At 39.8% G+C, this 12,988-nt stretch overlaps 1 protein-coding gene across 6 annotated transcripts in view; it reads left to right on the forward strand.

The window, feature by feature from the left end:
* Nucleotides 1-12,988, forward strand: part of MAST4 (microtubule associated serine/threonine kinase family member 4) — a 569,622-nt gene that overhangs the window by 136,845 nt on the left and 419,789 nt on the right. Inside the window, exon 1 of one of the 6 annotated variants that reach the window (XM_089908930.1) lies at nucleotides 6,165-6,257. The exons of the other annotated variants lie outside the window; for them this stretch is intronic. Coding sequence (XP_089765056.1) covers nucleotides 6,174-6,257 — 84 coding nt within the window. The 5' untranslated portion in view covers nucleotides 6,165-6,173. Of the gene's footprint in view, nucleotides 1-6,164; nucleotides 6,258-12,988 lie in introns of those variants that run through there. 6 annotated transcript variants of the gene reach the window in all.

A 12,988-nucleotide genomic window follows, 5' to 3' on the forward strand; every position in this document is an offset into this window, starting at 1 on the left:
CATGCTGTAAATACACAGCTAACTGATTATGGAATATGTTGCTGAAGCAGAGTTAACATAGAACAGTTTACCCTATTGTCTGTAGCAATACTCTGATATTTTCTATTCCATTCGATTTTGATTTCTTTAAAATGCTGACCTTGACTTGTTAAATGGATTCTGCTGAGGGGTCATGACCTGCAGAGTGGAAAACACCTGCACAGGTTTCTTTAGGTTATCTTCTAAGAGACAGGACGTCCCCCTCTCTGAGTTCTTTGTGGTCTCTTGTCTCCAGACAGCTTCCACTCAGGGCAGGGTGGGGGAGAGGGAGAAGGCATTAAAGGGTATTATTTCCAAGTGCCGTACACTATGGAAACGTTTCCATTGAGGAAGTAAGGTGCTGAGGTAGCTGATGACCTCTCAGTAGGACAGTTAAAGAGCCACACCCAGTATGTCACTGCCAATTACCTAAGTAATGTATCTCTGCTGAGAAGGTGGTTAGTTGTGCTGGAAACATTTTTTATGTGGGTTTTTATTTCATGGGGGGACTGGAAAGGGAGAAACATGTCATCTTCTCTTTTTTATTCTCTTTGCTGCCAACATGCCTGTCTTCATTAGATACAGAATGGCAGAATTTTGGGTGCTGCACTTGTGTTTCTATGTGGGAGTCTGGGTTGGGCCCAAGTTGGACACCATTGTTGGTTTTCTTTGACCGAATAACTTAGGTTTTTCACCTGTAAAATGGGGGATAATACCACCTACCTGGCTGGTTTGTTTCATGAATATTAAGTGAGATAACTAACATGTAGAAACTACAGTGAAGTATAGGAAACATTTAAATAAAAGACCACTGTTATTTTCTTCATGTAACTAAAGTATTTTTGGCTTTAGACTACTTTGACCATTTTAATTAGCACTAGGAAAGATCTGGAACCTTTCTGAGTTTCATGTATAGAATAAGCTAAAATCAAAATTCTTCTGTTGGTGTGTGCTGAAATTTTTAACAGAGTATAAATTTCCATGAAAAATATGCATTCAAATTCAGGAAGGAAAGATACATCCAAGTTGAGATAGTTCTGTAGGTGGCTTCTGAAGGACCTTGGTTCTTTGGAATAGCACACCCTGAATATTCCTGGAGTGAACAAAGCTTTTAAACAGTACTGGCCTTATGCCCCCTAAATTACACATAAATGTGTATGATCTTGAATATTTTAATATCTTCACTCTAGTCTTTTGTATGGTAGGTTTCCAGTGCATTTCAGATAACTAAGTTTAAATTTTTGAATATGAGATTTCTTTGAATGATGGAAAAGTCGTGACTAAGAGATTTGATTTCTGTTGTACAGTGAACAAGTTTAGCTCAAAGAGGTCATTGGTAGAAGTCTGTGGAAATAGGCAACAGAGGACACCTCCATCAGATGAATTTTACTGGGACCAATTTTCACTTTCCCTTTAAGTAAAATGTAGAAAACAGGATGAAGGGGCCTCATTTTCTTTTGGAAGGGGTTGGCAAAATGCTCTTTAACAATAGTCATGATGGCTATTTTTACACCAGTAGGTACTAAATGTACTTGTCACCCAGAGGTCAGTCCCCAGTATTTGGGTCCAGTGGAGGTACTGGTGATGTGAGCTAAGAGGGGAGCAGCAAGAGGGGCCTGCCGAGGACTCTGTGGTTCCTGGCTCTCTTTGAGTACCATTTGCTGTTTGATAGTTTTTGCTCTGCTTTGTAAACACGATACTACATTTTCAGCGAAGTTAGTTGAAGCAAAAATATATTTAGCTGTTAGATTTGCTTTTTCGAAAAGGGAAAATACTGGAGCAGCACTTAATTGACCCATTTAATAGGAAGGATGAGGTAAATGTGTGTTTTACTTAAGTGAATACAATGATCATGCAGTTAGGGATATATAGCTATGGATTTTGGGCTGTAATCTGAGTAAGAAGAGTGTGGTTTTTATTGATGCTGGGCTTTGAAGGGGGAGTGTCTGGTAAATGATAAGAGTACATTAGAAATCAGGTCTTTTGGGGTTTGTGTGTGTTAATGGGGACATTTAAATTACAAATGAAATATTTGAAGGGGCTTTGTTTAAGTGAAATTAAAGAAATGATGGTGTTGATTAGCTCTGTTCCTTGGAATTCTATGTATTTAAGCAGTACGGTACACGCTTTGTCTGTCTACTGCATGCCCAAGCATTTGGTCTGAAGACGGCATTCTTTTTCATAATGAAATGTACATTAACTATGCAGCCCCTTCATAGAGCAGTGTTCTAATCATTCTCTATTGATTTATACATCGCTTCGGTGCTGCATATCGAGGGTCTCTTGTTCTGCTTTACTCAGATTCTCATTCTCTCTACCTGACTTGCATAATGCTTTGGGACCCTGTTAAATTTTTTTTTTTTCCTGTGGGAAGCAGTCATGAAAAGGAAGCCCCAAAAGGTCAGCCGTACTGTTGCTTTTTCTCAGCTTTCTGAAGTGCAGAGGACAAATAATGGGCTTAGAGAAACGTTGTCATTGTCCATAACTGATAATGGGTATCAGAACTTACTTAAAATTAATAAATGCTGAGTTTCCAGCTTTGGCATGAGCCTGAGTGATTTATTGCAAAATGCTGTTGCCAAGAGGATGTTTTGCATTTACCGAAGGGGTGGGGTAAATGACAAGAGGACTGTCAGTGGTGCCTGGATTCCCTGCCAGGGGACCATTCTAGGCAGGGCCGTGAGCAGCCCCGTGAACAGCGGTGGTTCTTTGAACCTCGGGTTGTTGCTACAAGCTGCCCAATACAAATGGGAATATTTTATTTTATTTTTTTTGTCTTAATGTTAATTTGAGCGAGAAGAAATATAGATCTGGTTGGTGTGGATGAAGAACGCCTGCGTGGACTTGAATAAATAAATCGAATCCCTTGCCCTCCACCTGTAACTTTTAGAATCTCATTTGGATTGAAAGACTAGAGCTCGATTTTACACAGGAAGAAAACTCTGCTCACTTCCTTATTATTCATGGTCAGATCCCCAAATCTCCTCCCTGAAGAGATGTATTCTTCCCAGCAAATTAAAACATCCTTTTTTTCTAGAGGCCCCATGATGATGGTGTCAACTATTGATGAAGATGAATAGGTAATTCTTTTCTCAATTTATACATTCCTTTCCCCCCTACTGTTCAGGATGGGGTTTGCTCATTTAAACCAAGAGCCAATATTTCATTTCCTCTCCTCTTTGTAGGTGGTACGCATTGTGTTAATCTCCTGGCTAGGTAATGGAGGAAAATATTTGAAAATGTGATGGCTCATTATAAGGGCATTTGACATAAGCATATTTGCTGATGACGGATTGCCAATCAGTGGTAATTTAAAGGGATTCTGAGCAGTAGTTAAGGCAGAACATTTTTCTCACATTAATCAGTTACGATCAGGATAGCCTAAATTACAAATATCTGTCAAAGTCTCTAAGTAAAATGTAGGTTTTGGAAGCTGGTTATCAGGTGCATGTACGTACATCTTATGCTTACCTACTGTGTTTCTCCCCAACTTAATTAAATTCTCATGAAAGAAGACATGGGTTAACAACTTGCCGTTTTACTTTATATACCCATATACATTCTCAAAAAGGAAAAAAAGTACTTCTGAACACATTTTAGAAAATGAAAGCTGGGACTAGAATGGAACATTGGCTTTCAAGATTTTCGAGATATTGCCAGTAGAAACACATCAAATTCTAATCTAAATAGGTTTTGGAATGTTAATCAAGTGTGTCTTGAGCAGTGTGACCTGTTACACATACTCCTTAAAATAGACATTAGTCCACCTCTGAAAATTATTGGAGTGGTTATGTTTTCATTTATGGAAAAACATCATGGATGTGCCCCAGGTGAGAAATGGTTGTTTAGAGGCGTTTTGGAGCTCCCAAAGAGATGCACAAGTACATAATAACACTTCAGTTTCATCCTGACATGCTTAATGATAAAGCAGCGTTGGGTGCAGCTTAGCAATATCCAAAGATCAGAGCAGCTGTTATCTGCAGAGCCACTGGAGTGTATCTGTCAGACATTTGCATATAGAACAAGGTGTTTCAGTTAATGTGTCATGATAGTTTAATTACATCGCCTTTCTTGGGAGTTTGCTTGATTCCTGGTTCAAGAGCATCCGGTGAGATGGCATCCTATCAGTTTCTCTTCCTTTAACAGCTTTCACGTCTGTTACTGTTGAGTTCAGTTATATCTGCTCATTTCTAAAATATACGTAGAAATAAATAAGTTTTATGTATATATAATTTTTTTTCTGTCCCTCCCCACTACATTCCTGAGTTAAAACATGTCTTGTTATTTTAGCACTCTGTTTCTCTGCAGAGCATATATAGATATGAGGAACTCAGTAAATGTTGTTGTTGGCTGGTAAGGAGGAGTAATCCACAGATCTTCCACTGGCTGGTAGCCCCAGAGCCACTTGAATCTCAGATGGAGTCCAGGGTACTTTGTGCTTACTATGTAACGTGGGACCATTTTTCCATTGCTCTCAAAATTCTTAACTGTTTTCTACTTCCTTGTTCCTATAGAAATAGAAGAACTTAGCTGAAAACAGTTCGTCTCTGAATCTATGTACTTTATGTTCAAGACTAATTAGGTTCTTAGTGTTTTCTGAGGTTTCACTTTCCAGAATGGTGATGTCCAATAGACCTTTCTGAGATGACGGAAATGTTCTATATACTCTGCAGTGCCCAATATGGTAGCCGTTAGCCGCGTGTGGCTTTTAAGCCCTTGAAATGAGGCCAGTGCAACTGAGGAACTGAATTTTTCATGTAGACTGAATTTAAATAGCCATATGTGGCTGAGGGTTACTGAAGCTTGAAAACAATGTATGTTTCTTTCCCGTTTTCTAGTTGTTCTTTGTTTCTCTCAGTGCTAGTTCCTCCTCTTTCCTTCCATCTGTGCAACCTGTTAGCATTCCCTGCTCTATCCTAAAGAACATCATCTGCTTTGTATCTGAGAACACGTTTCTTGGAAGACACTGCAGAAATGATGAGAAAAATTAAAGAAAAAAGACCTCTGGTGCCTAAATCACTTGTCTGTCATTCTTTTTTTTTTGGACAGTGTAAATACAACTGATGTAGAGAAACTGAGCTTTTCTAAAAACTGAAATATTCAAGTGAATTTTTTTGTACCAATAATGCAGCAAAAAATTATTTAAACCATTGAAACAATTGAAGTGCTCAGCTTGCTATCTTGGAGCTACAGAAAATACTTTATCTTCAGAATCAATCATACAAAATAACGACACCCAGTGTAAGGATGCAGTTCAAAAATGCAGATGTTACAAATTTAGGTTTTACACAAAGTTCATTTCAGTTTAATTACTATTACCTGTAAAAAGTGATGCCAGACATATTAGTAAATGTTACTTTTACATGAACGTATGTGCGTTGTCCTCTACAATATCTGGTGTTTGATAAGAGTGAAGGTGGTGTCGTCAGCTGCTTGGAAGAGAGGCTAGGTTAATATCTAATGTTATATATTATGTCATACATTTATTAAACTGTTTTTCCTCCCAGTAGATGAAGAAATACTTACTACAGGATCCATAGACTTTGAGGATTTACAGGTAGCCTGAAATTGTTAGCAAAATGTTGTATTTATCCTGCCTCTGTGTTTATCTGGGGAAAAGAGCTATTATTTTTATAGAATCGGAGAACTTCAAGGGTCAAGAGTCACTTATTCGATTAAGAGATTCCTGATTGCAGGGGCTATGTTGACTTACCCCTTTATCCTACCATTCCTGTTATAGTGCCTTAACAGAGAGCAAACATCCAATCAATATTTTTTGGATGTAATTGGAAATCATTTCTTTTGAAGTTGATGCACTGCCTTTCTTTTTATCCAAGTAAAATGATCTATGATAACTTTTATTTTTTCAATGCTTCTGGTATAAGGTTTCCACTGTTCTACCTGATATGGTGATGTGGAACACTTAATCCTAGAGGAAATAGCTCTGGGATTTGGAGGATCTGGAGAAGTTAATTTTCCCATTTCCACTGCTCGCTTTCTGTTGAAGCTGACTGATTCCACTGCAAACCTTAGCACCATCCTGTTTTAACCTTCCTTACCCTCATACCATTGTCCCCTTCTTTCCTGTCTTCATCCAGAGAGGGTTAGTGACTCAGTTAACTTTTTTTTTCAGAAGTTAAACCGTAGACTGTTTAATGAGCATGTCCCTGCTATCACTGACACCTGCAAGTAGGACAGAGGCAGAAGATGCAAAATGCCAGGAGATGAAGAATACTTTGGTAACCATGTGGTTTGTTTCTTTCTGTCCTTTAGTGTGTGTGTGCCTTGGTCTGTGCGTACTTCCCAGCCTGCTGACACGCCCATGATTTGAGCCATATTATTACTCTGCATCACTCACTGAATTACTGGTTAATAAGATAGTAAATGACTTGGAGAATCAAATGCAGTTTCTCAGGAGAGGTAGGAAGGCAATAACAACTATTTAGCTACTGAAGATGGCAATGGGTTAGTGTCAAAGGAAGGGATTCCTCCTGGAGTTATTCTACCAAATTCTTTAAGCCTTTTTTGGAAAAAGTTAGAATATGAAAAAAGAAAGATATGAGTAGTTGTTTCATAGTCTTACATTCAGGTAATATCAGCAGTGGTCCATTCCTTTTTTTTTTCTCTGTGTTCTTCAATAGTTTTCTGAGTCATGCTGAAGTGAAAGGCCCATCATGATGATAGATGGTGTGATATATATATTTTCAAAAGATCTTGATAGCAATGAAGGAAAGTACTATTCTATGCTTAAATATGACAAACAAGAAACCTAGGCCTAGGGACCCCAGGGAGTACTATCCTTGGTTGAACATGTTTTCATCCCCTCAGTTATATCTGGGCTATCAGGGTCAATGTGTAGTCCATTCCATAAAGTCACTGTGAACATGTCATTGTTACAAAATACATACACAGGCACACATCCAAGCCAGAGGACACTTGATATATTACTTATCTTTTGCTGTGTAAGAAATTATCCCCTGCAGACTGAATCCAACAAAGCATAAGAAGGCTCATACACCATGATCAAGCTGGATTCATCCCAGGGTCACAAGGATGGTTCATCATATGCAAATCAATCAATGTGATACACCACATCAACAAAAGAGAAGACACCACCACACGACCATCTCAATAGATTCAGAAAAGGCATTTGAATAAATTCAACGTCTATTAATGATAAAAAAAAAAAAACTCTTACCAAAGTGGGTATAGAGGGAACATGTATCAGCGTAATAAAAGCTACTTATGTCAAACCCACAGCCAACATAGTACTCAACGCGAAAAGCTGAAAGCCTTCCTGTTAAAATCTGGAACAAGACAAGGATGCCCACTCTCACCACTTCTATTCAATATAGTAGTTTTTTTATTGACCTATGGTTGATTTACAATATTATGTTAATTTCTTCTGTACAGCCTATTCAACATAGTATTGAAAGTCCTAGCCACAGCAATCAGACAAGAGAAAGAAATAAAAGGTATCCAAATTGGAAGGAAAGAGGTAAAATTGTCATTATATGCAGATGGCATAGTACTGTATATGGAAAGCCCTAAAGACTCCATACAAAAACAGTTAGAACTGATAAACGAATGCAGCAAGGCAGCAGAATACAAGATTAACATACAGAAATCTGTTGCATTTCTTTACACTAACAATGAAATATCAGAGAAGGTGAAAAAAAATCCTTTAAAAATTGCTTAAAAGAAATACTTAGGAATAAATCTGACCAAGGAGGTGAAAGACTTATATGCTGAGAACTATATAACACTGATAAAAGAAATGGAAGATGATTCAAAGAAATGGAAAGATATCCTATGCTCTTGGATTGGAAGAATTAATATTGTTCAAATGGCCATACTGTCCAATCTACAGATTTAATGCAGTCCCTATCAAATTACCTGTGATACTTTTCACAGAACTAGAACAAATAATCCTAAAATTTATGTGGAACCACAAAAGACTCAGAATTGTCAAAGCAATCCTGAGGAAAAAGAACAAAGCTAGAGGCATAACCCTCCCAGACTTCAGACAATACTATGAAGCTACAGTAATGAAAACGGTGCAGTACTGGCACAAAAACAGACATATGGATCAATGGAACAGAATAGAGAGCCCAGAAATAAACCCACACACCTACGATAAATTAATTTTCAACAAAGGAGGCAAGAATATGTAAAGAAGACAGTTTCTTCAGCAAGTGGTGTTTGGAAAGTTGGACAGTGCATGTTAATCAATGAAGTTAGAACACTCTCTCACACCATACACAAAAATAAACTCAAAGTGGCTTAAAGACTTAAATATAAGACATGACACCATAAAACTCCTAGAAGAGAATATAGGCAAAACATTGTCTGATGTAAATCGTAGCAATGTTTTCTTAGGTCAGTCTCCCAAGGCAAAGGAAATAAAAGCAAAAATAAACCAATGTGACCTAATCAAACTTAGAATCTTAGGCACAGCAAAGGAAACCATAAACAAAACAAAAAGACAACCTACAGAATGGGAGAAAGTATTTGCCAACGATGCAACAGACAGGGGATTAATTTCCAAAATATACAAACAGCTCATACAGCTCCATATCAAAATAAATAAATAAATAAACAACCCAATCAAAAAATGGGCAGAAGATCTTTCTTCTTGGAAAATAGACATTTCCAGACATACCTGGAAAATAGACATTTCTCCAGAGAAGACATACAGATAGCCAACAGGCACATGAAAAGATGCTCAGTACTGCTAATTATTAGAGAAATGCAAATCAAAACTACAATGAGTTTCCACCTCACACTGGTCAGGATGGCCATCATTAAAAAGCCAACAAATAACAAATGCTGGAGAAGGTGTGGAGAAAAATGAACCTTCCCTTACAAAAGGGAATGTAAATTTGTTCAGCCACCATGGAAAAACAGTATGGAGGTTCCTCAAAAAACTAAAAATAGAAGTTGCCATATGATCCTGCAGTCCCACTCCTAGGCACATATCCGGAGAAAACTCTAATTCGAAAAGATACATGCATCCCAATGTTCACAGCAGCACTATTTATGATAGCCAAGATATGGAAGCAACCTAAGTGTCCATTGACAGATGACTGGATAAAGAAGTTGTGGTTGGAATATTACTCAGCCATAAAAAAGAATGAAATAATGCCATTTGTGGCAACATGGATGGACCTAGAGATGATCATACTAAGTGAAGTAAGTCAGAGAAAGACAAATATCATGTGATATCACTTGTATGTGGAATCTAAAAACAATGATACAAAGGAAATTATTTACAAAACAGAAACAGACTCACAACATAGAAAACAAACTTATGGTTGGTTTTCCTCCCAATGGGAAAAGGGAGGAGGGATAAATTAGAAGCTTGGGATTAATAGATACACACTACTATATATAAAATAGATAAACAACAAGATCCTACTGTATAGCACAGGGAACTATATTCAATATCTCATAATAATCTCTAATAGGGCTTCCCTGGCGGTGCAGTGGTTGAGAGTCCGCCTGCCGATGCAGGGGACACGGGTTCGTGCCCCCGTCCGGGAAGATCCCACATGCCGTGGAGCGGCTGGGCCCGTGAGCCATGGCCGCTGAGCCTGCGCATCTGGAGCCTCTGCTCCGCAATGGGAGAGGCCACAACAGGGAGAGGCCTGCGTACCACACACACACACACACAAAAAGTCTCTAATAGAAAAGCATCTGAAAAAGTATATATATGTACAACTGAATCACTTTGCCTTACACCAGAAACACAGCATTGTAAATCAATTGTACTTAATTTTTTTTTTAACCCCCAGACTTAGCTGCCTAAAAAACAAAACACAAAACCAAACCCGGTGAGTTATTACCCCCAAAGTTTTTTGAGTTAGTAATTCAGGAGCAGCTTAGCTGGGTGATTCCGGCTTGGGCACATTCATTGCAGCCAGGGTTACAGTCATCTGAAGGCTTGACTGTGGCAGGAAGACCCACTTCTGGGACTTCCCTGGTGGTCCAGTTGTAAAGAATCCGCCTTCCAATGCAGGCGACGAGGGTTCGATCCCTGCTCGGGGAACTAAGATCCTACATGCCACGGGGCAACTAAGCCTGTGTGCCACAACTACTGACCCTGCACACATCAGTGAGAGAGCCCACATGCCACAAACTGCAGAGCCCACACGCTCTGGAGCCCATGCACCACAACTAGAGAGAGAACCCGCATGCTGCAACTAGAGAGAAGCCTGTGCGCCACAACAAAGAGCCCATGCCACATGAAAGATCCCGCACGCCTCAACTGAAGACCCCACGTGCTGCAACTAAGACCCAATGCTGCCAAAAAAAATAATAAAAATAAAGGAAGACCCACTTCCAAGATGTCTCTCTCAACCTGCTGGCCCATTGGTGCTGGCTGTAGTCAGGAGGCCTCAGTTCCTTACCACATGGGCTTCTCCATAGGGATGCTTGAATGTCCTCATGACATGGCAGCTGGCTTCTCCCAGACGAAGTATTCAGTGTATGGGAGGGGAGGAATGAATTGATGGATCAGTGGGGGAGATGAGAGGAGAAGGAGAGAACAAGGAGAAACTCACAATACCTTTTATGGCCAAGTTTTAGAAGTTACACACCATCATTTCTGCCCTGTTATGATTCTTAGAAGCAAGTCATTAAGTATAGCCTACACTGAAGCAGGGAGTGTTATCAAGGTCTACGTCTTAGAGGGAGGAGTACCAAAGAATTCCTTCCTGGGCATGCCATAAAGCTACCACGTCTGAGCAGCTGAGAGTCCCTTCTTGGCCTAGTGTTCATCCCTATACTTTGATTCCTTAGACCTGCTTCTACTTCTAAGCTCCTCTCAAGCCTAAGATCCATCCTGGAGGGGCTGTTTCATCCTGGAGGTCTGCTTTGCTAGGAGGAGGCTTAATTTCTTCAGAGGCTTCTGAGTGAAACATCTATAAGACAAACCTTTCTCTTACTAATACTGATCATTTCTCACAACATAGCTTCTGAGTCACTCTCTCTTGACCTTGTTCAATCGAAGGACCCTTCAGGAAAGCTTGAAGCAGATGTGGAAAGCAGGGAGTGAGTGGATAACAACCCTTTCCTGCCCTTTACCCTGTCCTGCCATATGCATTTGAATTAGGGTTCTCCAAAGAAACAGGGCCCAGGCAAATTGACATATAAAATGAGCATCACAGCATCCTTTTCTTTAGGAACAGTTTTGGACTTAGTACCAGGAAGCACCTGTGACTTGTTCCAACTTAGAATGGGCTGCATTGTGAGTGCGCAGGTCCTCTCAGAGCTCATTATGCTGTGTGAGCTCTGCGAGGGAAGCTGACACATTCACCCACACATTTTTACTGAGCACCTCCTCTATCAGTTAAGCCTCAGTGGCTTATAGCACAAAGGTTTATTTCTTGCTCATGCTTTACAACCATTGGGGGTTTGCTGGGGCTCGACTTGTATTGTCTGGGATAGGCTGGCAGAGCAGCCTCGTCTGGAGCAGGTGGTCGCTGAAGCAGGGTTAGATGAGTGCACTGGAGGGTCTCACACCCCCAGTTAAGCATGGGCAACAATAAGCAAACAAGGAAGTGTCGATAGGTGCTGTGGAGGAGAATAAAACAGGGAGAGGGTAAAGAGTGTATGTGTGTCCGTGGCCGGGCGGGTGCAGGGGGCAGCTCTAGATTCTAAAGGTATTTTGGGGAGGCCAGAGTAGATGGTCTCCTTCAGTTTGAAGATGCTGTGACAGGTCTGCCTTCTTACTTTTTTCGATTGTGGTGAACTTGTAGCTACTGCCAGGCCTGTGGCGTTGTGAGCATACCATATTCTTAGGCTGCTTACAGATAGATTTCATCTAACTTCTCTGACCTTTTACTACAACTTGATTATGTCCATTGTTGATGAATACATTTTTGTTATGAGATATTGTGACTGTATAAGATTCTGAAGTGTAAGAATTCTTTAAAGATTTTAGGTAGATTGTTTCCCTCTTTGAGAGCAGTTATTAAAGTCTTGAGTTATTGATACCTTCCTTGTCATTTTCCTGTAGATTTTCTTTTTTCTTGGTTTAATTAGCTACGGTGATGAAGCGTGATTTGTTAAGTAAGAAAAATGCCCTTACTTAATTATGTTTGTGTAAAGTCATTTCTGTGTTTTCAAAAATATTTCTCAGAGTTGACTTTCCAGCTTTTTCCTTTATTCGTGTTCATTTGGGAAATAGAGAAACGGTGCGTAGTGCCCCATGTTTTAGTATTTACTTGTGGAACATAAAAAGTAAAGTAATTTTACACTTGCACATGATCCTGCTGTTACTGACTCCCTCCCCAGACAGAGGACACCCACCTGTTCAGCCACATCTTTCTCTAGTTGTTGCAGGAGAGGTCATTCTTATTTATTTTCCTTGCCCTTTTCCCCCGCCCCAACCATGGCAGGAATTCTGGGGAGAAAAAAGAGGAGATGGGTAAAACTGGTTTGCCTCAATCGGAAGGGAATAGTAGTCAGGTGTAAGGAATAACTGGGCCCATTCCTAACCCAGCTTCAGGGAATTTTTTTGCATAGTGAGTCCTCCTCTCCTTTTACACATACGGAGGCATTGTAACCTTATTTCAGTCTTCTTTTCATTCCTTCTCAGTGGTGCCTCTCTTAACTCCTCGGGGTATTTGTCACATAATAATGCCCCCAAGTCCAAAGGAGACATTTATTCATGTGATGCGTATGTAAAGTGTTGACTCTGTCAGGCCTTTTGCTAAGCTGTGGGAAGCACAGATAAGCGATTAGGATTCATGGGGGGCAGCAGACATACTAACCAAGAAGAAGATTGTGTTTTCCTGTGTATTATGCTAAAATAGAGGAATTGGCAAAGCGTGTTTCTAATTTTTTTTCCACTGAGCAGGGAAGGTTATTTTTCACCATTCTGAACACTTTTCCATTCCATTTCTTATGGGTAGCATCTATTGAGGTGTGTTTCTCGCTCTCCTAGTCCATGTGGCTTTGGAACTGT

The sequence above is a fragment of the Delphinapterus leucas genome, chromosome 3 (genome assembly GCF_059928025.1).
Source record: "Delphinapterus leucas isolate spDelLeu-1000000601 "Yukka" chromosome 3, BTC_Dleu_Yukka2, whole genome shotgun sequence".
Lineage (NCBI taxonomy): Eukaryota > Metazoa > Chordata > Mammalia > Artiodactyla > Monodontidae > Delphinapterus > Delphinapterus leucas.